Raw genomic sequence first — 23025 nt, 5'->3', positions numbered from 1 at the left:
GAGTCTAAAGAGACAATGCTCAATTTTGACACACATTTTATCTTCTACAAGCTCCAGGTCCTGCACGCTACCAAAGGGGAAATAAACCCTGTTAAGTGACTAGTAAGAATTATGATATATAATTGTAGATAACCAAGGGCAGTCCAGATACTGATCATAAACCAGCTGTAGTTCTTAATTTCCTGACCTGTTATAGCCTTCTTTGTGGATTATTGCATTGCTGGCTTGAGACTTTTGTGACTCTTTAATGGCTCCTTTAAGGAATGGGGATTTGTGACTAATTTTAAGGAACTTTTTTTTTACAGATTGAATGGCTTTTTGCCTTTTTTTGCAGGAATCAAAGGGGAAGTCAAGTGTTTAGATTTGGTTTACATTGTTCATACAGTTTATATTTACATATAAACAGATGATATTATCTCTCTGTTGCTGGTAGGTTAAATAGCACATGTTATTGTAAAAGCCAGTCTGAAGTAAGATAGCCAAAGCCAGCATTAAGAGGAAGAAAGTCCTACAAACTGAAGTAGTATCATTTGGAAACATCTGAAGATGGTGTGTGAGGTTTCAAACTTTCAGATTTAGAGTTTTACTGAACTGCTAAAATGATTCATCATGCCAGAATTATAAAGATCTCACATGGCTTTGTTAACCTCTAGAATAGTTGCTGAATAGTGTTTCTAGCTATGCTGTTGAATATTAACAACTAGATCATTAAATGTCTTGGAAAGCAGGCAATTTTATGGTCCTAAAGCAGATAATAATGTACTTGAACATTTATTTAAATATTTGTTGCAGAGCAGCCTTCATCTGTTCTGCCTTTCACTACTTCTTTTCTGCACCTTCCAAAAGGATGTAAACTTCAAGGATTTTACTTTTAAACCGCCTAATTTTGCAGAGTTACCAGGGGAGTCAGACATCTGCAGTGTGGGAGGGAAAAGTAGCCTTCATGCAGTTGTATGGTTTAACCCTGAAGGCAGCAAAACACCACACAGCTATTCACTCACAAGTGAGATAGGGGAGAGACTTGCAAAAAAAGGTAAAACTCATGGGTTGGGATAAAGACAGTTAATAGGTAAAGCAAAACAAGGAATTCAGTCACCACTTCCCATGGGCAGGCAGGTGTTCAGTCATCTCCAGGACAGCAGGGGTCCATCACATGGAATGGTTACTTGGGAAGACAAACACCATCATTCCCAACGTCGCTCTTTTCTTTCTTCCCCCAGTGTCACGTGTGGAGCATGTGGGATATCCCTTGGGTCAGTTGGGATCAGCTGTCCTGGCTGTGTCTCCTCCCCGCACCTTGTGCACCACCAGCCTGCTTGCTGGTGGAGTGAGGAGCAAGGAAAGGCCTTGACTCTGTGTAAGTGCTGCTCAGCATGAAAATGCCTCTGTGTTATCAACACTGTTTTAGCACAAATCCAAAGCACAGCCCCATACCAGCTACTATGGAGAAAATGAACTCTACCCCAGCCAAAACCAGCACACAAGGAAATAATACATTTATTTTTATATCAAAAGTCAGATTGCCTTTAGTCTGACTATTCCTGCTGCTTCCATTTAGTGGCAGTTGCTTGAAGAAATACATTGAAGTGGCAGGTTGTCACATGGAACAAAATCAAGGCATGTCTTAATAGTCCAACTTTGTGTGTGTGATTTTTATGCCTAGAGTAGTATTACTTGAGCTTGTTTGTACTTCGCAAGTACATGAAAAAGGATGCATTGCACTGAAGAGTAAAATGTTACTGCTTATGTATGTTTGGATGTGTTCAGTAGAATTTAGTGAACCAAGTTCTAAAAGATGCATCCTTTTACAACTTGGTTCAAATTTGTATTAGCTTAGTTAGGAGCAGGTTCACTGAAATCTTACTGGGAACTAGGCATGTGGAACACCTTGAATTTTCTCTCCCAGGCTCTGTAAATGCTTTACTTTCACAGCCCGTGGACTTAACATAGGGTTGATGCAAATGTAATGGAATGGCATAGACAGTGGGTCAAACCACAGATTTTAATACCTGAAAGTATCCGAACTTGATCCAAATTCATATTACAAAGTGAGTCTTCGCGTGTTGGCAGCCTTGTGAAAAGACATAGGGCAGTTAGTTCATGGGAAGCCTTCTGTCAGCTTTGGCAGATTCTGCCATATGCATACAGCCTGGCAGTACTTAGGGTGAAAATGTGGAAAAGAAGGACATGAGGTGAAATGCAGTAAGGACAAGAGCTACTGGCATGGGAACAGGTTAATTCTTGCAAGCTGCAAACACAAACACGCTGAAGAATTCTTTAGAGAAAAACCCTGAAACAGAAATATTCAGAGATCCCGTCATGAGCAGAGATGTCACTCAGTGGCATTGCACTCCTGGTGCTGGTCAGCAAGGTCCTTACTGGATGCCAGATGTTCAAAACTCTACCTTTAGGCTATTGCACATTGCTGCATTTCATGGCAGGACTGTTGTAATACTTTTCCTTGGACAGAGGTGTTTTGCTTTCACAAGTGAAGGTCTTTGTGTCTTTCTTCTGTTTAAATTGTGAAGGAATAGAAAATAGCATGAAAGGTACTCTGTGCTTTGCTTCAACAGTGGTATATCACACCCCACTGAGGCTTTGATTTTCCCACCCTATTATTTCCTTTATGGTAGTGATGTATTTATAGTAAAAATTAGATTCCATGTTGCTTCTTCTAGGGGTTTCTGAAACTGAAATCATAGGCACATATAATGCAGGATTTACTTTTTGTTTAGTTCCATGTCTTTTCATCTTTACTTTTGCTTACTCAAAGGCACTGGATTGACTATTTAGACAGCATTCTTCCTCTCTTGACTGAAGTACTTAGTAGTTGCAGTCTTTATTAAAAAAAGAAAAAAGAACCTTGAAGACCTGACTCTCCAACCTTCTTTTTCCTCTCTTTTTCCTTCCCAGAAGTACACTGCCATTGGACTACTGGGCAAAGCTACTGATACATTAGATGCTACAGGAAAAGTAACTGAAGAAAAACCTTATGGTAAGCAAAAATTTATCTGTATACTTGGTGTGATTTGAAGACATAAATGGTCTCTAGCATAGAAAAGCGGAAGAGGTGTTTGGCACTCTGTGAATTAAGTTTAAATGTGAAATCACACTAAGATTATTTCCTCTTCAACTTCAATGCTCATATAATTCAGAGCAGCTTCATGCAATTATGTCCAGTGCAAGTGTTCATTTCTTCTGGAAAGAAACAAACCAGGCATTAGATTAGGAGGGAGAAAATAGAATTGGGCAGGACTGTGTCATTTGAAATCTGTGACAGGCTGACAAATGGCATGCTGTGTCCAGTAAAATTTTCCTTTTTCAGTGTGTAGTCCGTGAGTGCTTTTTTAGTAATGCCATTCAAGGCCAGTGGGGGAATAAAGTACTTAGATCTTCCCTCTAGGATGCCCCTTTATCTACAAGACTGCTCAAGGTAAAATGAGGATGGCATAAACTACTCTCTGTATATGTACACTTACCAAATCTTCCTCTTGCTTGCAGTCTGTGTCCTAGCAACTTCAAGAGATGAACTTTTCTGACCAGCAAAGCACAGTGCAAGAGTTTAAGGCTTCAGAGCTAATCCTGACTGTGGCTTTGTTGGTGTGGACAATTCCACAATACTCAAGGCATCTTAGAGACAACACAGAACTAACCAGGGACCCACCAAATGTATTTACTGTTAATTCCTTCACAACCTGGGGAAAAAAGGGAAAAAAAGTAACTGGTTGCTTAGCAACTCTCCAGGTCCCACATTGTTTGTGGTAGCTGGTAATAGGTACAGGAAGTAAATTAGCCTTTTTATTAATAGCATGATTGAAAAGGTGGCCTGGATTCCACCTCTCACACCCAAACCCTTTTCTTACGCAGTTTGTCTTTTTGCACGAGGCAAGTGAGAGGGGAAGTTCAGGAGGGGTTAAACCCGAGGAGCTCTCTTCAGTACATCCTTGCATTGCGACTAGCTGTAATAAACAACAGATTTCTTTCTAAACTGCTATCTAGGGACACTTTGAGGACTAAAATGTGACTCTGTCTTATAGTTAATATAGCAGGCAACTTTCTGCAGGCACTTTCTTTTTGTGATCCACTGGAGTAATTCAAGAAAAGTTTTATGTATCTTGCAAGCTGTTTTAGTCCTTTTCTCTGCACTAAGGCCCAATCCTGGATGCTTCCGGCACTGCCGTATTTACATTCCCTAGCAGATGTGCACAGAAGCACATTGCTACATTCCCTAACAGAAACACAGAGTGGTTTGGTTTGGAAAGCTCTTTAAAGCTCATCCAGTTGCAACCCCTGGCCACGGGCAGAGCCACCTTCCACTAGAGCAGGTTGCTCCAAGCCTGTCCAACCTGGCCTTGAACACTGCCAGGGATGGGGCACCCACAGCTTCTCTGGGCACCCTGTGCCGGTGTCTCATCACCCTCACAGGGAAGAACTTCTTCCTGATGTCTAATCTAAATCTCCTCTCTGTCAGTTTAAAGCCATTCCCCCTTGTTCTGTCACTACATCCTGTGTAAGAAGTCCTTCTCTTGAGCAATTTTATTGTGCATCACTTGTCTGTCTTGGATGTTATTCCTCTCTTTCTCTTGACTTGCATGTATTGTTATCATATCTAACTTTATATCAGTTACTAAACTGTTCTTATCTCAACCCACGTGTTTTACCTTTTTTCCAATTCTCCCCATCCAACAAGGATGGGTCTGGTGTGTGTGAATACTTAGCTGCTGGCTCATGAGTCCAAACTGATGCCTGGGATGGATATACAGTTTAGACATAGTGAAACTGTGACAAGACTAATGGAGCATTCTTTATGACTGAGAGCTGGATGAAAGCTCCACCAGCTTGTGTGTTATTCTAGGAGAGGGCAAGAATCCAATACAGGCCATTAACAGAAAGGCAGTGCATGATAAAAAATAAAGAGAAAAGCACATGTTTTTAGGTTTTCAGAATGTAATACTGGCCAGTTTGCGCCACAGTGTATTGCAGAACACAAATACGATTTTCTCTAGATCTTAGCAAACTCATCTGTAAATATTTATTTTGGTAACACACTACACCACTTTGTTTGTTAATGGCTTAATCCATCATTCCTTACATGGTGCTTTGTTTTTTTTCCTGAGATAGAGCTTGCCTATAGCATGAGTGATTACCTCAGAGGCTTGATGTAACCCCTCAAGCGCGGAAATATGAGATCAGAGCAGGAACTGAACGAGATACCTTGTAAAATGCCCTAGCCACAAATGCAGTTCATGGGGTGAAAACTGAAAGAGAACTCCAAGTGACACTTATGCTTAGATCTTAAATACTAAATCCTAGCCTGAAGCAACCTGGGGCTCACAAGGAGGCTGATGGGATCACCAGCATAGAGCTGGGTCATGCTAACTTTTTACCATGTAGTTTTATTGTGATGTGTTGCTAAACTAGAATAATACAATCGGAAGATTGAAATAACCATGTAAGCTCTTCAGAAGATCCAGGCTTGCTATAGAACTGATTTTGTTGTTCCTACCTCATATTCTGATGTGCATTGGTATCTCCCAGCATCCACAACTGATTTTTGTGCCTACAACCTTGCTGTTAATGACACTTCTTGAGTCAGCAGCTGAAGCTTAGGCACAGCATCTGCTCCTGACACTGCAAAGTGTGCTTTGCAAAAGTGAGGTACCACATTGCCATCTCCCAGTGCTGTTGTGGAAAGAAACCTCTTCTTTTTTACTTACAGCATGAAGTACGTCTGTTTTATAAGGTTTGCAAGTAAAGGTCTTTTCCCAAACAATGAAGACTCGATAAATTTGGTTGGTTTTTGTTCCAGGATGCTCTTGGCTTAGTAAGGTGACACTATTTGAATTTAACTTGTGACTAACAGGACTAGTCAAGTCCTAGAGAGTAGAAATCCACAGAATTGCGTTATGATTACAGATCTTACATTTGTACTCTGTAAACAAATTAGGTATGAACATCATATCTATTGAATAGCATTTCAAAGGACCAATGCAATCACCTACATAGGTTATAACCTAATAAAAGTGGGACAGATGTATATGTGTACTCTTAAAAGAGAGTAGATTGCCTAAAGCAGATATTTTCTTTTGCAGGATTTCTTCAGTAAAATTGCCTTACTTAATATATAACAATACCGTGGTGTGCAGTTGCAGGTTAGTTGTTTGATACAGAAATTTGGTGTGTTGTTCCAGTGCAGTCTTTTTCTTAACTATGCTTTTGTTCTATAATAATCCTTTATATTTTTCACTGCAATTAGGTACTTGTAAAGAGAAGTTGCCAAGGTTAGATGAGCTATTTATTCTTTTCGGTCCTTTAATGAAAATCAGAATTGGGCAGATTTTGTATTTTTTGCATAGGTCCCAAGAAAAATGAATTTGCAGGCCCGAGAGAGAAATTGCGAAAGAAAATGGTGTATAGTGGGATTTATGCCCTTCTGAATGTGTCCAGGCTGTCTTAATCACCTTGGACAATTTGTTCTACTCTTTGTGATAATTCACACTCCTACCTACATTCTGTTTTTTAGCTCTTTTCTTTGGTGTTTTTCACCCAGTCTAAATTCAGATGAGATGAACTCTTCTTTGTAACTGTTTGCAGAACATGACTGATGCTGATAACGCCATATGAATAATCAGTGCTAACATACTTACTGTCTTCTTTCTACAGACCAGGTAACAAAAGGAGATCTTGAAAATGTGCTACAGAAGTTCACAGGGGACATAATGCAGGTTCCTCCACTGTAAGTTCCACAATATTAAGACAGACTTGGCAGTTGTGTTCAGCTGTTGGGACTTGCCAACACAAGTCAGTTCTCTTAGCAATAAAAAGACACATTTTGGCAGGAGGATAGAGGCAGGGCAGTTTTAGGAGATTTGAAGTTTGCAGCTACAGGTCATGCCCATTTGAACATTGAGCACAAATGGTGACCTGGAGCTTATGGCTTTTTTGGGTAACTGTAAAGTAACAAAGTCTTAAACAGCTTTGCAGGGCTTGGTGGCTTCTATTGTGTCTTCCAGTTAGAAAGCAAAGCTCCAAGTGCTAAATGCTAGTTGTAGGTAAGGGCATGCATCTGTGTGGAAGTGCCTTAAATGACTTTGAATTAGTTTTCTGAATGAGTGATTAGTGACTGAGCTTCAGTAGCTTAGCAAATTTCTTCTAGTCAGGTGAGCCATAGTAGCTGGCAGTGTGCAAGCGCTTAGCTTGTGACAGATGGCTTTTATGGTGATTTAAACTAACATGCTTTCCTTTGCATTTGCAATGGGTCAGTTACTGTGGTTCCAGTGTGAGCCCTGAAAGGTCTGTAATTCAGTAGGTGTTCTGCTTCATTATCCTCCACTAATTTGAGCAAGATCTTTGTGATATTTTTTTTTTTTTTACGGTCATCTTTCTGTCAAGACCAAAGTTGGAGCTTGGGATAAAGTTTCATGTAATCAGTGAATTTTGTTTTTGTTGTTCTATAGTGATCCCCTAAGCACCTTAAAGCAAGGCTACATAACTTGGAAGCTGCTGCTGTGAAGACCCTGTTGTGAAACAAGCAAGGTGCAAGGCAGAATTATAGGAGTTGTCTAAGCAGCTCCTTGTGCTCAGCTCAACATAAACACTGAAACAGAGTACACCCTGCAGACTTCTGATAGACAGCATGTTAAAGACGGTTGCAAGAGTTGTACCCCTTCTAGATACTCTTTGTTTTCATAAACTAGAAGTTGAGTGATGAAGCATTTCTAACTCTGTACAGCAAGAGGTAAATGCAGGACTGTCTCTTGTTTTACAGTTTTTGTAGGTACTGTAAATGGGATGATTCTGTGTCCAGGAGATTTCAGAAGCATTTACTAGTTTTTTTTTTTTTTTGTGAGCACTTGGAGAGGATTAGAGGGGTAAAATGTGCGCTACTGTAGTAGAATATTAACAGGATCTGGAGAATGGGAAGCTTGTTCTATTACAACCATATGACATACATTTTCATGCTCTATCTGATCAGCTATTCTGCTTTGAAGAAGGATGGAGAAAGGCTATCAACGCTAATGAAGAGAGGAGAAGCAGTCGAAGCAAAGCCTGCTCGGCCAGTAAGAGTGTACAGCCTGTCTCTCCAACAGTTCCACCCACCACTGTTCACACTGGGTAAAGGCCAGAGATTATGACATAAAGTGATGCCCCCAACTTGTTAGTGTTTATTTACACTCAGAAAGGGACTGAAAGAATGAAATGGGTTTCATTTTGCTCAGCTATTTAATTTGGTGTGAGCCCATGTGCAGAGCCCTTCACTCTCCAGCAAAAGCATCGTATTTTGGGTTTAAGTTAAGCTGATTATACGTAATCTTTCTGTGAGGAAAACTCTGAGAGGCTGGTCAGGGATTATTTGCATCTGTACATGATTTTGCAACCTCCAGCTCATTCCTTCTTTCTCAGGTCTGCTTACTTCAGTTTGCCCGTTCTTTCACATAGATGCCCAGACCTGCTGGCATCTCTCCCAGGGCACAGCAATGACCAGTATCAGTTACTGCCAGGCCTCTTTCTTGGTTGAAGAGGCAGGATCTTATCCTTCCTTCTGTCATACATGAAGAAACTTGGGTAGTACATTAAGAAGCACATTAATAAATAAACCGAAAAGACTGTTGTAAATGTTTGATGCTGCTGTAAGGTCAAGATAATGTCTTGCACTTATCACCTGCCTGGTTCATCCTTAGATGGACCAGATGTTATATGATGAGCAGGTATGAGTGACAGCACTCAGTGCTATGTTACTTCAGCCCTCACTTTATGGTTGGGTGACTAGCAGCTGATCTCTGACAGGGAGAAGGAAAAGGCTGAGAGAGCAGGGAAAGTTAAAGGTGAATTTAAAATTTTATTGGAGCTGCCTGTGTGCAGTATCTTAAAAGAACTGATAGTTTAGTCTGTGCTTGAAATAACTTGATTTCACCATTCGAAATATGAAACAACCTTCAGAACCCTTTAAAATAAATAAAAGTGAAGCGTTTGTTAACATACCACGGCAAGTACTTAATTTCTAGTGAGGTAGTTCAGTTGCCATTGTATTTGCTTTCCCTCCTGTCTAGCTTAGCAATCTCACCCACACATATGTTACAGGATGAATAATTGATGTTGCATCCTATAAATATTTTATCACTGGGTTGTTTGCTTAGTGCATTTTTACATTTATGTGGGGGCATGGTTTCTATGTAAAGTAGATTTCACATTGCACTGGCAATTTACCAGGTCACTGTTAACATTCCAGATGTTGAGTGTGGCGGTGGCTTTTATGTCAGGAGCCTGGTCAGTGACATTGGCAAAGGTAGGCATGAAAAACCCCATGAAGGGAACATTTAAGAAATGAATGTGTCTGTTTATGAAAGCATTTTGTCTATCTCCAGTAACTAGACCTGTGTGTTATTTTGCAGAATTGTAGTTCTAGCACTTGTTTTTATATACACAGGTATTTTCCTTGGGAATGAAAGCTAAATAATTGCCAGAGGACATTGGGGGCTGTGAGATAAAAATGGAGCATGCAATAGCACTGAGCAAGATAATACAAGGCAGGGTGGAGATCTTTTCTTTTCCTCCTCCATATGTTAAAACTAACTCAGATTAAGGATGAGAACAAGAAAGATACTGTCTTTTTAAACATTATTCATCACATTTTGAAAACAGATTGCACAGAACATTACCATGCACATAATAAACCCTATCTGCTGGAAAGACTCTGCATTTGGGGTGATTTTTCTAGTGTTTTCTTTCTCCTTTACCTGGACTGTGAAGGGTTTTGCTTTCCCACAGGATTATTTGTCTTGTGCTCTATATCTATCAAACTGCATGATGGAGAACAGATAATCCATTTCAGGGATTTTTTTTTTTAACGATACATTTGCAGATCAGAATGCAAGTGATGTGGGATAACCTTTTGAATTTCAATGTTGTTGTTTGTGCTTAGGCAAGTCAAAGATTCTCTTATTGCTTTCTGAGCATAACTGGCTTATGTTCAGTTTTTTAATGACAAACCAAGATAAAGTCTGTTCTCGGCTGGTTTCTTTTCAAACATTTAAAAAGCAATATAAATCTTACAGAATCATAGAATCATAGAACAGTTAGGGTTGGAAAGGACCTTAAGATCATCCAGTTCCAACCCCCCTGCCATTGGCAGGGACACCTAACACTAAACCATGTCGCCCAAGGCTTCGTCCAACCTGGTCTTGAACACTGCCAGGGATGGAGCATTCACAACTTCATTGGACAACCCATTCCAGTGCCTCACCACCCTCACAGGAAAGAATTTCCTCCTTATATCCAATCTAAACTTCCCCTGTTTAAGTTTTAACCCATTACCCCTTGTCCTGTCACTACAGTCCCTAATGAAGAGTCCCTCCCCAGCATCCCTATAGCCCCCCTTCAGAGACTGGAAGGCTGCTCTGAGGTCTCCACGCAGCCTTCTCTTCTCCAGGCTGAACAGCCCCAACTTCCTCAGCCTGTCTTCACACGGGAGGTGCTCCAGTCCCCTGATCATCCTCTTGGCCCTCCTCTGGAACTTGTTCCAACAGTTCCATGTCCTTTTTATGTTGAGGACACCAGAACTGCACACAATACTCCAGGTGAGGTCTCAGGAGAGCAGAGTAGAGGGGCAGGATCACCTCCTTCAACCTGCTGGTCACACTCCTTTTGATGCAGCCCAGGATACAGTTGGCTTTCTGGGCTGGGAGCTCACACTGCCAGCTCATGTTCATTTTCTCATAGACCTGCATCAGGAAGGATGGGAGAGAATGTTTTAGTGTACCTATGCCCTTGCAGGTCAACTCTGGTTGCTCTTACGTTTTGTAGCTCCTCATTATGTAATTGTGTCCTCCTGGTATTTATTTCGCATAGCAGAGCATTTGTTTATATATTTTATTTTTCCTTATCTTAGTTTATGTTACCCTGGTAGGCAACACAGGATGAAAACGTCAAAAATCCTTCTTGAAGGCAGGAAGTGCTAAAGACTCAAAGGCTGTGGAAAGAGAGTACATGGTCTTCCAAGTCATTTGTGAATACAGAATGTTCTGCTTACATAATTATTTCATCTCTTTTCATTCTGACTTAAATCTGGAAAACCTTTTGACAACTTTCTGTCAGATTTTGAACTCTGCTACACCGGAGATCTGTGGAAATCAAAGTAATTTCTTGGCTCAAATTTAAGATGTAAAGAAGAGCTAAATCTTCATGAACTTCCTTCTCAAACAAAGCAGAATAACTTAGAAGGCTGCATGTAAAAGTATGTTTTAACTGAGTTGCAGGTAGTTAAACTTGAACCATGAACTTCTAAATCCTTTTTTCTCTTTTACTGTAGAACTCTCTACCTGTGCCACTATGCAAGAGCTGACCCGAACCAAACATGGGCCATTTACTCTGGAGGAGCATGCCCTTCATGAAGATAAATGGACAATTGATGAAATTGCACGATCCTTAGAGCACTGCACATCTCTTCTCCCAGGAGAGCCATCTCATAAAAAATTGAAGGCAGAGCATCCTGGTGAAACGGCTGTGAGCTGTGAGGATAAGTGATAAGTTAGGTCAAGGAAAAAGACTGAATGATTGAGACATTCTAAGATTGGATTGGGATTGTCTTGCCTCCTGTGTGTATCTGCAAGTCTGTACTGAAAGGGCGACAAACAGCAGTGCAAGAAAAATGGTTCTTTTATTTTCTGGGCTGAGAACATGCATTGAAAATACCCAGCTCTTGCTGTTTCCTTATCTGTTTATTTTCCTTCTTGCACTCTGTAAAATGGATCTGCCACTGATGTCAAATTTTCATAAAGTTGTAAAGAGCTTGTAGGGTGAAATATACCCGTTGTTGCTAATTCCTCAGTAAAAATATAAATATTAAGGTTTGATAAATGTGCTCCCCAAAAAATCATCTTTTTTTCTTTACAGCTGGTAATCAAATCCTGAAATACCATGGTGACAAGACTGTGAGAGCCTGAAGGTACAAGAATGTGGTGTAGCTATTTGCTTTCTTGAAATCTGTTTCAGGATCTGTCCATTTTACTGTAGTTTTTCCTATGCAGATTGTTCTTTCAGTCAGATGTTATCCAGACTGCATTAGATGATAATATTTTACGTTGCCTCAACTGTCAGTGAATGGTATCAAGTATAAAGAATCCCTGAAGATAACTGTTTGATAGCAGGTGTTCTGAAGAGCGTGGTCATTGTTACAGGTGTATGTTATCTTATTCTGGTGCAACATCCCAGTTCACCATCCATAATTTAAAGTATAGTGAACTGTTATGCTGTTCATAGGGCTAAGGGAATTAACTTTTGCCATCTGTGAATTGCTTGAGCTGTCTGCTGTGGATTGGGTAGAAGGTTGATGTGCTTCTGGGCTTTGACTGTTATTGTACAGTACAACCTGTACTAGTTGTACAGACAAGAAGGATAAACCATCAAGGATCCTTGCTGAAGCTGTTTTAATTTGCTGGGGCTGTGAGGGCCTGTTCCACAGTTCACATAGTCAATGGAATTTGATTGAACTGATTATTTCTTACCACTGCTTCCCTTGATTTTCAGATTGTCTAAAACACAGTGGTTTGAGAATGCTAAAAAAGCACTCTAATTTGTTTCCATGTGTGTAATGGACTATCCTAGAAGGATTTCACTGTGTATCCCCTTTCAAGGTAGTAGCTGGTCTGTTTTCCTCTTGTCATAATGGGGAACACAAGGAATGGTTTAACCATCTGAGTGATACTTGGGAGAAACTCCTGCTTTTGAAGTTGTCTCTGAAGCATCACTGAAGAGCAGTGGACTGGCTGCTGTTACAGCTACGTGCTGCTGCAGGCCAAGTGTCCTGCTGTGGCTTTGAACAACTGCTGCACCTTAGGGTTTGGTTTTAGAGTACAGGGACTTGACTCTGAGTAACTGAATGCTGTAAAGCCAAGAGTTTGTACTTAGATTAGGGTGTATCTGTTAGAGAGAGACACGAACATTTGATTTAATGACTCTGTCTTAATGGACTTGCTAATTTCTATTGTAAGGTATCTTGATAGCTGATTAGTTCTGTTGCTTAAAAGAAGGTGTATTTTATTCCCAACTTGATTTAAATCTCCACATGCTGCATTTTATGTCTCTGTCTGCACCTTACAAAAAGGTATTGTGTGAAATGAGCAAGTTCCAGCCTTGCTCTAAATCTAAGATATGAAATAAATATCCTGAAGTTTCTCATTGCAGGGTACCTTTCCAGACATCTATAGGGGCTTTTTTGTTTTTCATATAACAAGAAACGGAAGTCTATGCAAGATTAATGAACCTTTTGTTTAGAGGAAGAGTTTATGCTTCATTGTTCGGTAAACAGGCATTTTCCTTCTTTTCTCTATTACTATAAAAAATTTCAGGGAAATGTTGAAAATATCACGAGCAAATTGAAATGTTAGAGCACAGTGGCAGCAATATATTTAAGGTACAATGTAGATGAAGTAACCATTGTAAGAAATTTTGATTTCAGAGACGGGAGAAAAGCATTGTGTTCTGTAGGAGAACAGTGGGAGATTTCAGCTGTTTCTTTTCAGGGTGGGTTGTGGGTTTTTTTTTTTGTCCTTTGGATAGAAACAGAGAAGAAAGAGCTTATTTCCTAAGGAAATCAAATAAAGCGGAAAATTTCATTTTCCAGTATGCTTATCTTGAATGATCAAAGGCTTTGATTGAAATACAGCTTCTCATATTGTCTAAATCTGTACTTTTCCAAGACTAATGTATGTTATCTCAGAGGTTTTCTAGATTAAGCCCTCATTTTATATATTTTTCTTTATCTTTCTGCTTTTAAAAAAAACAGATATAATTCTGTTAGTCTGTTTTATCTACAAGGGTTTGTTTCTTTAAAAATTAGTGCAATTGAGAAATCTTTCTATTAATAGGGTACATTTGTATACAGTGTTATAAGTGTCTAGCACATTTTTTATCTCAGCTGTTTGTTTAATGCTCACCATGGTTTTCTTGTTATTCCATGTAAGACCCCCTGATATTTTTGTTTCGAAAGGAGAATGATATTTTTATCAGCTTTTAGGTTAGCTTGCAACTGGCCTGTTATAATTGCTGCTAACAGATCTGTGATCCTGAGAAGGCAGGATGTCTTCCATAGTGTAGTCACTTTGGAGAAATGAAGGCACAATTAAAAGAAAGCATCCTTGTCACATCAGCAAGTTCTAGTTTGGGCTGCAACTCCTAATCCACATGGAAAACATAGGGAGAGAAAGAATTCAGTTGTACATGTTCAGGCGTCTGCATATAGTGTGTAGATAGTGTTTCTAAAGCCTGGGTGTACCTTTCAATTTATGAACGTGACTTTCCCCAAGGCTTTCATTCCTGTGTAGCAAGTCAGGAGGCTTTCACCAGCTCTAGGTCAACTTTTTGTCCTGGGTTCCTCTCATCTTCCCCAGGGCTAGGTTCTTCAGAAGTAAAGGCAGAACTTCTTTATCTCCAATTAATGACAAACTTTCCCCCACATAGCCCGTCTTGAACTACAGAAGTTATTTCACTTACAAGCTGGGTGGCAAGTATGTTTGGTTGTACTTGTGGATGGCTGGGTAGCACAAAACTATGGCAGACAGCAGACAGGTGTCCTTAGAAAACACAGTTAAAGTCATGAACAAATCACACAATAACAGCTTGTTTTACACCCATTGATGGGTGACAGCCCCCTTCCAGCCCTGAGTAGTTGAACTGAATTTTCAAACATGTCAGACTCCTCTGGCTGCTTCCCAGTGTCTTTTGTAGGTGCTTGGCCTCACTTACATGCTCTTTCCTCTGTACCCCTGCACTTTAATGGGTCTCTGCCTCTTGAGCCATTAGTCCCAGTAAATAGTAACCAGGAAGCCACTGGAAAATCTAGGAATAGCTTTTTTAGACATGTTTTAATAAGTGTTTAACCTGGTACCTTGAAACTATCCAGATCTGGAAGTAAGTGTTGTGTTCCCATGGGAACCTAGGGCAACACTCATTGCAACTTCTTTATTCTTATTAACATGCTTGTCCCTGAGATATCAGAGTTCAGAATCATGCTCTGCCCACAGAGAGCAAAATATCCTGTGATCCTGGCTCCTGAATAGTGGCTGTCATGGTATCTCAAGGGCTATTTAGAGAGAGAGGAAAAGTATAAAGTATTGATGAGATTAGTAGAAGAGTTAGTGCCCAGCTGACACAAACAGTAGTTCATAGGAATTTTATGGCACTCTGGACACAAAATATGCATGTCTGCAGTTTACTGTTTAAAATATATCTGTGATGCATGCTTTTAATGAGCGTTGTTCATGGGCAAAGTACTGGTAGGAAAGCATGTCTTGCTTTTTGAGCTCAATATTGTCTGGTTGAAGTTGGACTTGCCATCTTTAGTCCATCCAAGTATGCTGCCATAGCCTGGCTGGCTGCCTCCAGTTCTGGTTCACTGGGATTGACAAGGGCTTCATCATCTGTCTCCTTCTAATGGCTCTGCCTGCCTGGCTCACTTTCATCCTTATTTAAATGGCAGTTTTTCTGTGCACTTCACAACATATTTCTGCTGCCAGCATGTTGAGCACTTTTTAAATGTTGTTTTAAAGCAAAATCAATAGGCTCTTTTTTCTTATATTAATCAAGTCTGAGCCATTAGCAAAATATTCAAGGAGTGCCTTTGTCAATAACAAAGCATTTAGCAGTTTACCCTGCAGTTCTGCTTTTGATCTACATGTTTATTAGAAGAAAATAAAGTCAAACTTAGAATAATTCCCCAAATTTGGGGATATTTTAGGTTTTTTGTTTTTTTTTTTTAGTGTAATAAATGGTGAAGTTTCTATTCTGGGCATGGAGACTGTGAGACTAATGGCCAGGTCATTTGGTTTGCTTGGCAGCATCAAAGAATCAGTTGGCAACAGTATTAATTTTATTAAAAAGGCCTTAGAGAGACAAAGTGAGAGTACACGTGAGAGTGTGACTACAATATACAACCAGAGGGAAGACAGAGAGACAAGGAATAGATTCAGCCAGTGCAGGCAAAATTACTGTTCCTATTAGGAAGCAGTCATTGTTTCTAATAGCCAGGGCTTTAATGTGCTTCTTCCTGAGACCTGATTAAGTAAATCACCGATACTTAAGAGCATGTCAAACAACCAGGTTTATCATCAGGATGCTTATGTCTCTACTGGGTTTGCATGTTTGGTAGTGGGGGGGCTACAGGGGTGGCTTCTGTAAGAAGGTGCTGGGAGCTTCCCCCATGTCCAATGGAGCCAATGCCAGTGGGCTCCAAGACGGGCTCACTGTCAGCCAAGGCCAGGCCCATCAGTGATGGTGGCAGTGCTTCTGGGATGACGTTTGAGAAGGGGAAAAGTGACTGCACAGGAGCAATTGCAGCCAAAGAGAGGAGTGAGAATGTGTGAGGAAAAACAGCTCTGCAGACCCCAAGGTCAGTGCAGAAGGAGGGGAGGAGGTGATCCAAGTGCTGGAGCAGTGGTTCCCCTGCAGCTTGTGGTGCAGACTGTGGTAAGGCAGGCTGTGCCCCCTACGGCCCATGGAGGACCCCACACTGGAGCAGGGGGATGCCTGAAGGAGGCTGTGACCCCGTAAGAAGCCTGCACTGGAGCAGGCTCCTGGCAGGACCTGTGGCCCCATGGAGAGAGGAATCCACACTGGAGCAGATATGCTGCAGGACATGTGACCCTACAGGGGACCCACACTGGAGCAGCTGGTTACTGAGGACTGCACCCTGTGAAAGGGACCCACGCTGGAGCAGTTTGTGAAGAACTAGCGTATAGGAAGGACTCACGTTGGAGAAGTTGGTGGAGGACTGTGCCATGGGAGGGACCCCACACTGAAGCAGGAGAAGAGTGTGAGGACTTAATTTCTGTTCCCTCCTCATCTCTAATTCAAAGATGGGGCTGAATCAAAGCTGCAGCCTCTTCCTGACTTCTCCATGTCACATTGCTCTGTGTGTTGTGGACGCTGAAACACTCCTATGCTCTAACCCTGGGCTGTAAAAGGGGTTGTGTGCTTTGCCCCAGAAGTTAACAGTAACTGAGAATGAGTAGGATGAGAAATAAGGTAATGGAATTTGTAGTATAAACACAAAATAGTTTTCCTCTTGCTGAGTGTATGCATCTTAGGTCACAGCTCCGTGCCTGGCCCTTCCACATGTCATCCCATTAATTTACCTACCCTTTGAGACAGTTCATCCTAAAACTGCCTCATCCTTTCTTTTGAATTCCTTTGCAGGTACCTGTGGGCCTTGGCATGGAGCAAAAATGCTGTTTACTTTCTAGGGGAACAGGAAAACTGGTGCCAAAGCAGAATTGAAAAGGATGAGGTGTGTCTACTGTGTTTCTTACCATGACCCTTTTGTCAGGAAGGCATAGTTCTGAATGCTCTAGTGCCATTTCTGTGGGATATGGGGTTATTTTAGGTAATTTCACAATTAAGTACTTCGAAGTCAAATCTGCAGCTGAGTGCATGCATTAAAATCAGAACACATCATTTCACAGATGTCACGCTACTTTTAGTGGCTTTAGAACCTGATTTTGCAGCTTAAAAGGAGGGCCTAGAAGAGGCAAAACAAGAGGTAAATGTGTGTTTCAGTTGTTGCATTTTTTTAAATAGATGAATTCATTTTAGGTAATCATGTAACAAAATACATTTAGGATACTAATGGAGAACGTAAAGAGAAAGGACACAGTTTTTACCACCTTATCTTTCTTTTAGCACATAAAACAATTATCTTAAATACCCCATTTCAAAGCGTAAGGAGCTTTTATGTGGAAATGCATGAGAGGTTGTTACTGTGTGCTGATGTGAAAAAAGGCATTCATTTTCATTGCAGCCGTTGGAAAGATCAGTCTTCTGTGATGCCCTTCAGAAGGCAGTGTTTTAGTTTTGCTTGTATTGAATTGCCTTAATTCCTTAGCATAACTTACTTGTTTGTGTGTGGTATGTTCATAGTAAAATCATTTCCTGCAGCTGGATTTCCTAGGGGTCAACAGAACTGTTTCGGGTTCTGCAGGTAACGTAGGATGCATTCCCAGTGTAAGTGGAACACTGTGTGCAAACTAAATATATTTAGAAAACAAGATCATTTCTCTGCAATCTTTGCTACGCAAATTGCTCTTCCAGGAAAATGTTATGCAGGCTGCATTAAACCTGGCTGCTGCTGTTGTGTTGCTCTGTATATAGTTTCTTCTTCATGTATACCCTAATTTGACAAGAGGCGCTGGCACACTCTGGTTTTCTTGTCCAGGTGATTAATTTCACCCAGCTGCTCATACACAGGGAGATTACTGGCTTTGACTTCTGTATTTACTAGAGAGTTGGAGTTGTTCAGCTGGGAAAAGGGGAGGAGAGTAGATTTAAGTTAGGCATCAGGAAGAAGTTCTTCCCTGTGAGGGTGCTGAGGCGCTGGCACAGGGTGCCCAGAGAAGCTGTGGCTGCTCCATCCCTGGCAGTGTTCAAGGCCAGGTTGGACAGGGTTTGGAGCAACCTACTCTAGTGGAAGGTGTCCCTGCCCATGACAGGAGGTTGGAGCTGTATGAGCTTTAGTGTCCCTTCCAATCCAAACCATTCTATTATTCTATTTCCTAGCACTGTGCTCTGCACCTCCGTTAGAGAGGACCTCCAGCAGTGCTAGCAGCAAGAGCTGTGTACCCACCTCACACATCCTGTTCACAGACAGGTATACAAAGTGTTGATGATACAAATTTGGTGCAAATAAACTGTACTGTGTTGGGGGGACTGTTCCTAACAGGAATAGTGTGTTGCTCTGTTAACCTCCAGCAAAAGAGAGTGGGCAAGAGGGAATAGTAATGTGCTAGTAATCCTTCCTCTAAGTAAGAGTTGGTGGAAGATGTCCACGAGGTGTGTGGGTTCATAGTTAACTTAGAGCATGTGATGATTTCCCCTTACCTCAGTTAGGGGATTCCAGCCTTTTTTTTTTTTTTCCTTTTTATTTTAGTAATGTAAACTGATGGGTTGAAAAATGGTGTTTCTTTTTACAGGAGAAAGGAGAAAAAGCCAGAGTAAAATCAATATTAATGGTGTGGCACTGCACTTCAAGTTGTTCCATGTCTAATGAATATGTAACAGTTCTATTTTCTACCTAAACACACAAAAATTGTCAGAATGGAATTAGTGTTATTTTTGAGAATGTGTTTATCTAGGAAATTCATTTCTCCAGAGAGTGCTATTAAAGGCTGTGCAGCATGGATAAACTGATGTGAGTGTGCTGGGGATCTGTTCCTAGAGCCGGGAACATGGAGCTTTTATTGAATTGTGTACTGTTTCCCTGTGCTGGTTTTATCTGTTTTCCTCTGCTGTGTTGTAAATGTGTATTACTAGAGTGAGCATAGTCATACAATCCAAACTGGTGTTCAGCCATTCCTTTCTGTCAGTGTAAATGCAGAGTACTTATCCCCTTAGCCCCCGTGCAGCAACAAATCCAAGCTGAATCTTCAGAATTGCATAGAAAAAACCCAGCCATAAGCCACTGTCCCACAGAGAAGGTGGTGTATGATCAGCATTTGAGGAGATAAACTCATCTGGAGGCAGAGCATGTTTTGTAGCTGCAAAGACAAGTGCATGTGGACAGCCTTTCCTATGTGTCTACAACCTGACCCTGAACACACCAAGCCAGACAGCTTTCCCAAGGAAGCGCATCTTTTAGAAGAGTGTCCAGCCATCAGATCCAAGGAGTAAAGCTCCCACTGTCAAAATAATTGAGTAAACTTCTCACCTCTCCGTTGTTAAAGGAGCTCACTGACTCTGCTTTGTTCTTGCATTGCAAGGCTGGTTTTCAAGCTCTCCAATCAAGCCCTTGAAATTTGTCCAGTTTTCCATGACTGGCATGAACAGGGGATGTGGTTCAGAGGGCAGCTCTGATGCTTCCTTTTGGTTTTCTTAGCTTGTTTAGTTTGGAGAAAAAAAGAGGGAAACCCTGGCAGCATCCCTTTTGTTACAGGGCATTCTTTCTGCTTCGTGCCTGTTGTTGTGTAAGATAAACCTGGCAATGGTTTGGGTTGGAAGGGATCTTAAAGCTCATCCAGTTCCACCCCCTGCCATGGGCAGGGACACCTTCCACTAGTGCAGGTTGCTCCAAGCCCTGTCCAACTTGGCAATGGAAGAGGGAATTCCATGGCAAAGTCTCTCCTGCACTGCCTTTCTTATCTCCCTGTGTAAGAAAAGCACAGCTTCTTTCCTGTCACTTTTGGAACTTGCATGTGCTTGTTTCTTCTGGAGTTGGACAGCTTTCTGCACCTTTCTGCTCCTTGGTACCCAGGAAACATTCATGTCTCTCTGCAGCCATCCATTGGCTTCATAAATAGCCCAAGGCTAAGAAGCAAAGTTACAGTCTAGAGATGTTGCTGACTGTGGTCCAGAAGAGAGAAAATTTGGCCAGGAGCAAGTAATTGTTGAATAGCAGAAACAACAGAGAATTCTTGCTAAAGCATGAAAAATGGCTGGTGTCTGAACACACCAATGTGGTACAAGGCTGGAAAAAGTGTGCTTGGGCTTTCTGAGGTGGTGTTATTGCACTTTGCTTGTTCATTCCTAACGAAGTTATGGGGCTCTAAAAAAAGTGGTTTTATTGGCATCAAATCCCAGTTGCAGGTTTGGGGAAGCTCAATTGATAGAGCATTTGTTCATTTTCTGGCAAACTTTTATGTATTTATAAATCTTTAGATAAAATGCAATAGGTATTTGGGAAAGTTGGAATTCAAACCTACACATACACCTTTTCTGGTGTACTTTCCAAAGACATCAGCTCCAAAAGGAGTGAGGACCCTGCAGGTCCCCTAAGGCTCTGTTCTGTGGGATGCAAAGTAATTGCTTGGAGTGGGATGGGCATTTTAAGGAAGGGGGTGTCTGTGTAGGAAAAGAAATCTTGAGACTCCATGTTAGTGTGTTTAATCCTTCCATGAGGAAAATGTCTTTTAGTGTTCATTTTGAGGTAAGGTCAACCCAGTGACTCTTCAATTATACATAACCCAAGCTGCATGCTTCATCTCCCTTTCTGGAGATCTGCTTAACCCACAGAGATCAGTGAGGAACTGTTTTCAAGGGAAGAAAACACTTTGTGTTCCACAAAACTGGTAACAGACCAGATGCATGTGCACAATGGAAGGAATTGCAGGCTACGATTACCTCTACCTGAATTCATTGGCATAAAGGAATAAGGAACTTTCTGACATGTCAGCTTGTTTCTTTTCCTAGGATTTTTTATCATTATGGTGGATTGCTTCACTGCAATCATTATAATTTAACCCCACTGCTATGTGCATCACAGTGTGTGACTGCAGAGAGAGACTCAGTTCTTGCCTTAGAATGTACTGTATGTACCGACTCAAGCATAAGCATCTAACCTGATGAGCTGAATGGTAAATGCAGAGAGCTTCAACCAAGCACAGCTGCTTTTATTATTTTGATGACTATGAAAAGCCTTAAAAAGAAAGTACAAAAGAATGATTTGAAAGAGGAAAAGTGTTGGTATTATGAAACCTTTCCTTTAGGAAATAAACGTGTCAGTAATCTGCCAGGGTTAGCAGGGAACTTTCCCAAATGTCTATTTAGAGAATAGGGTTTGTAGAGAAGCTATTGAATATTCTGGTCATTTGGTTCAATGAATCACAGAATCATAGAATAGAATCATAGAACAGTTAGGGTTGGAAAGGACCTTAAGATCATCAAGTTCCAACCCCCATGCCATGGGCAGGGACACCTTACGCTAAATCATATCACCCAAGGCCTCATCCAACCTGAACACTGCCAGGGATGGAGCATTCACAACCTCCCTGGGCAACCCATTCCAGTGCCTCACCACCCTAAACAGGAAAGAATTTCCTCCTTATATCCAATCTAAACTTCCCCTGTTTAAATTTGAACTTGTTACCCCTTGTCCTGTCACTACAGTCCCAGATGAAGAGTCCCTCCCCAGCATCCCTATAGGCCCCCTTCAGATACTGGAAGGCTGCTATGAGGTCTCCACGCAGCCTTCTCTTCTCCAGGCTGAACAGCCCCAACTTTCTCAGCCTGTCTTCACACGGGAGGTGCTCCAGTCCCCTGATCATCCTCGTGGCCTCCTCTGGACTTGTTCCAACAGTTCCATGTCCTTTTTATGTTGAGGACACCAGAACTGCACACAATACTCCAGGTGAGGTCTCACAAGAGCAGAGTAGAGGGGCAGGATCACCTCCTTTGACCTGCTGGTCACGCTCCTTTTGATGCAGCCCAGGATACGGTTGGCTTTCTGGCCTGCAAGCACACACTGAAGCCGGCCCATGTTCATTTTCTCATCAACCAACACCCCCAAGTCCTTCTCCGCAGGGCTGCTCTGAATCTCTTCTCTGCCCAACCTGTAGCTGTGCCTGGGATTGCTCCGACCCAGGTGTAGGACCTTGCACTTGGCATGGTCAAACCTCATGAGGTTGGCATCAGCCCACCTCACAAGCGTGTCAAGGTCCCTCTGGATGGCATTCCTTCCCTCCAGGGTACCAACCGAACCACACAGCTTGGTGTCATCGGCAAACTTGCTGAGGGTGCACTCAATCCCACTGTCCATGTCAGCGACGAAGATGTTAAACAAGACCGGTCCCAACACCGATCCCTGAGGGACACCATTCGTTACTGGTCTCCAGCCAGACATTGAGCCATTGACCACAACTCTTTGTGTGCAACCATCCAGCCAGTTCTTTATCCACCGAGTGGTCCCTCCATCAAATCGATGTCTCTCCAATTTAGAGACAAGGATGTCGTGTGGGACAGTGTCGAACGCTTTGCACAAGTCCAGGTAGATGACATCAGCTGCTCTACCCCTGTCCATCAGTTCTGTAGCCCCATCATAGAGGGCCACCTGGTCAGGCAGGATTTCCCCTTAGTGAAGCCATGCTGGCTGTCACCAAGCACCTTGTTGATTTTCATGTGCCTTAGCATGCCTTCCAGGAGAATCTGCTCCAAGATTTTGCCAGGCACAGAGGTGAGACTGACTGCTCTGTAATTCCCCGGGTCATCCATTTTCCCCTCCTTGAAAATGGGGGTTATATTTCCCTTTTTCCAGTCGTCAGGAACTTC

General features: G+C 41.7%; 1 protein-coding gene across 1 annotated transcript in view; it reads left to right on the top strand.

The window, feature by feature from the left end:
* The window catches only part of TRUB1 (TruB pseudouridine synthase family member 1), a 29218-nt gene extending 17362 nt beyond the window's left edge, over window positions 1–11856 (top strand). Inside the window, exons 4-8 of the mRNA XM_061458664.1 lie at window positions 2914–2995; window positions 6664–6736; window positions 7976–8115; window positions 9230–9286; window positions 11309–11856. Coding sequence (XP_061314648.1) covers window positions 2914–2995; window positions 6664–6736; window positions 7976–8115; window positions 9230–9286; window positions 11309–11523 — 567 coding nt within the window. The 3' untranslated portion in view covers window positions 11524–11856. The remainder of the gene's footprint in view (window positions 1–2913; window positions 2996–6663; window positions 6737–7975; window positions 8116–9229; window positions 9287–11308) is intronic.
* Window positions 11857–23025: the final 11169 nt, after the last annotated feature.

The sequence above is a fragment of the Pezoporus flaviventris genome, unplaced genomic scaffold, assembly GCF_033815535.1.
Source record: "Pezoporus flaviventris isolate CSIRO_AGI_PZ_B2104156 unplaced genomic scaffold, CSIRO_AGI_Pfla_v1 ptg000029l, whole genome shotgun sequence".
NCBI lineage: Eukaryota > Metazoa > Chordata > Aves > Psittaciformes > Psittacidae > Pezoporus > Pezoporus flaviventris.
Note: the sequence above shows the minus strand (reverse complement) of the source record. Positions and strands in the feature narration are given on the sequence as shown.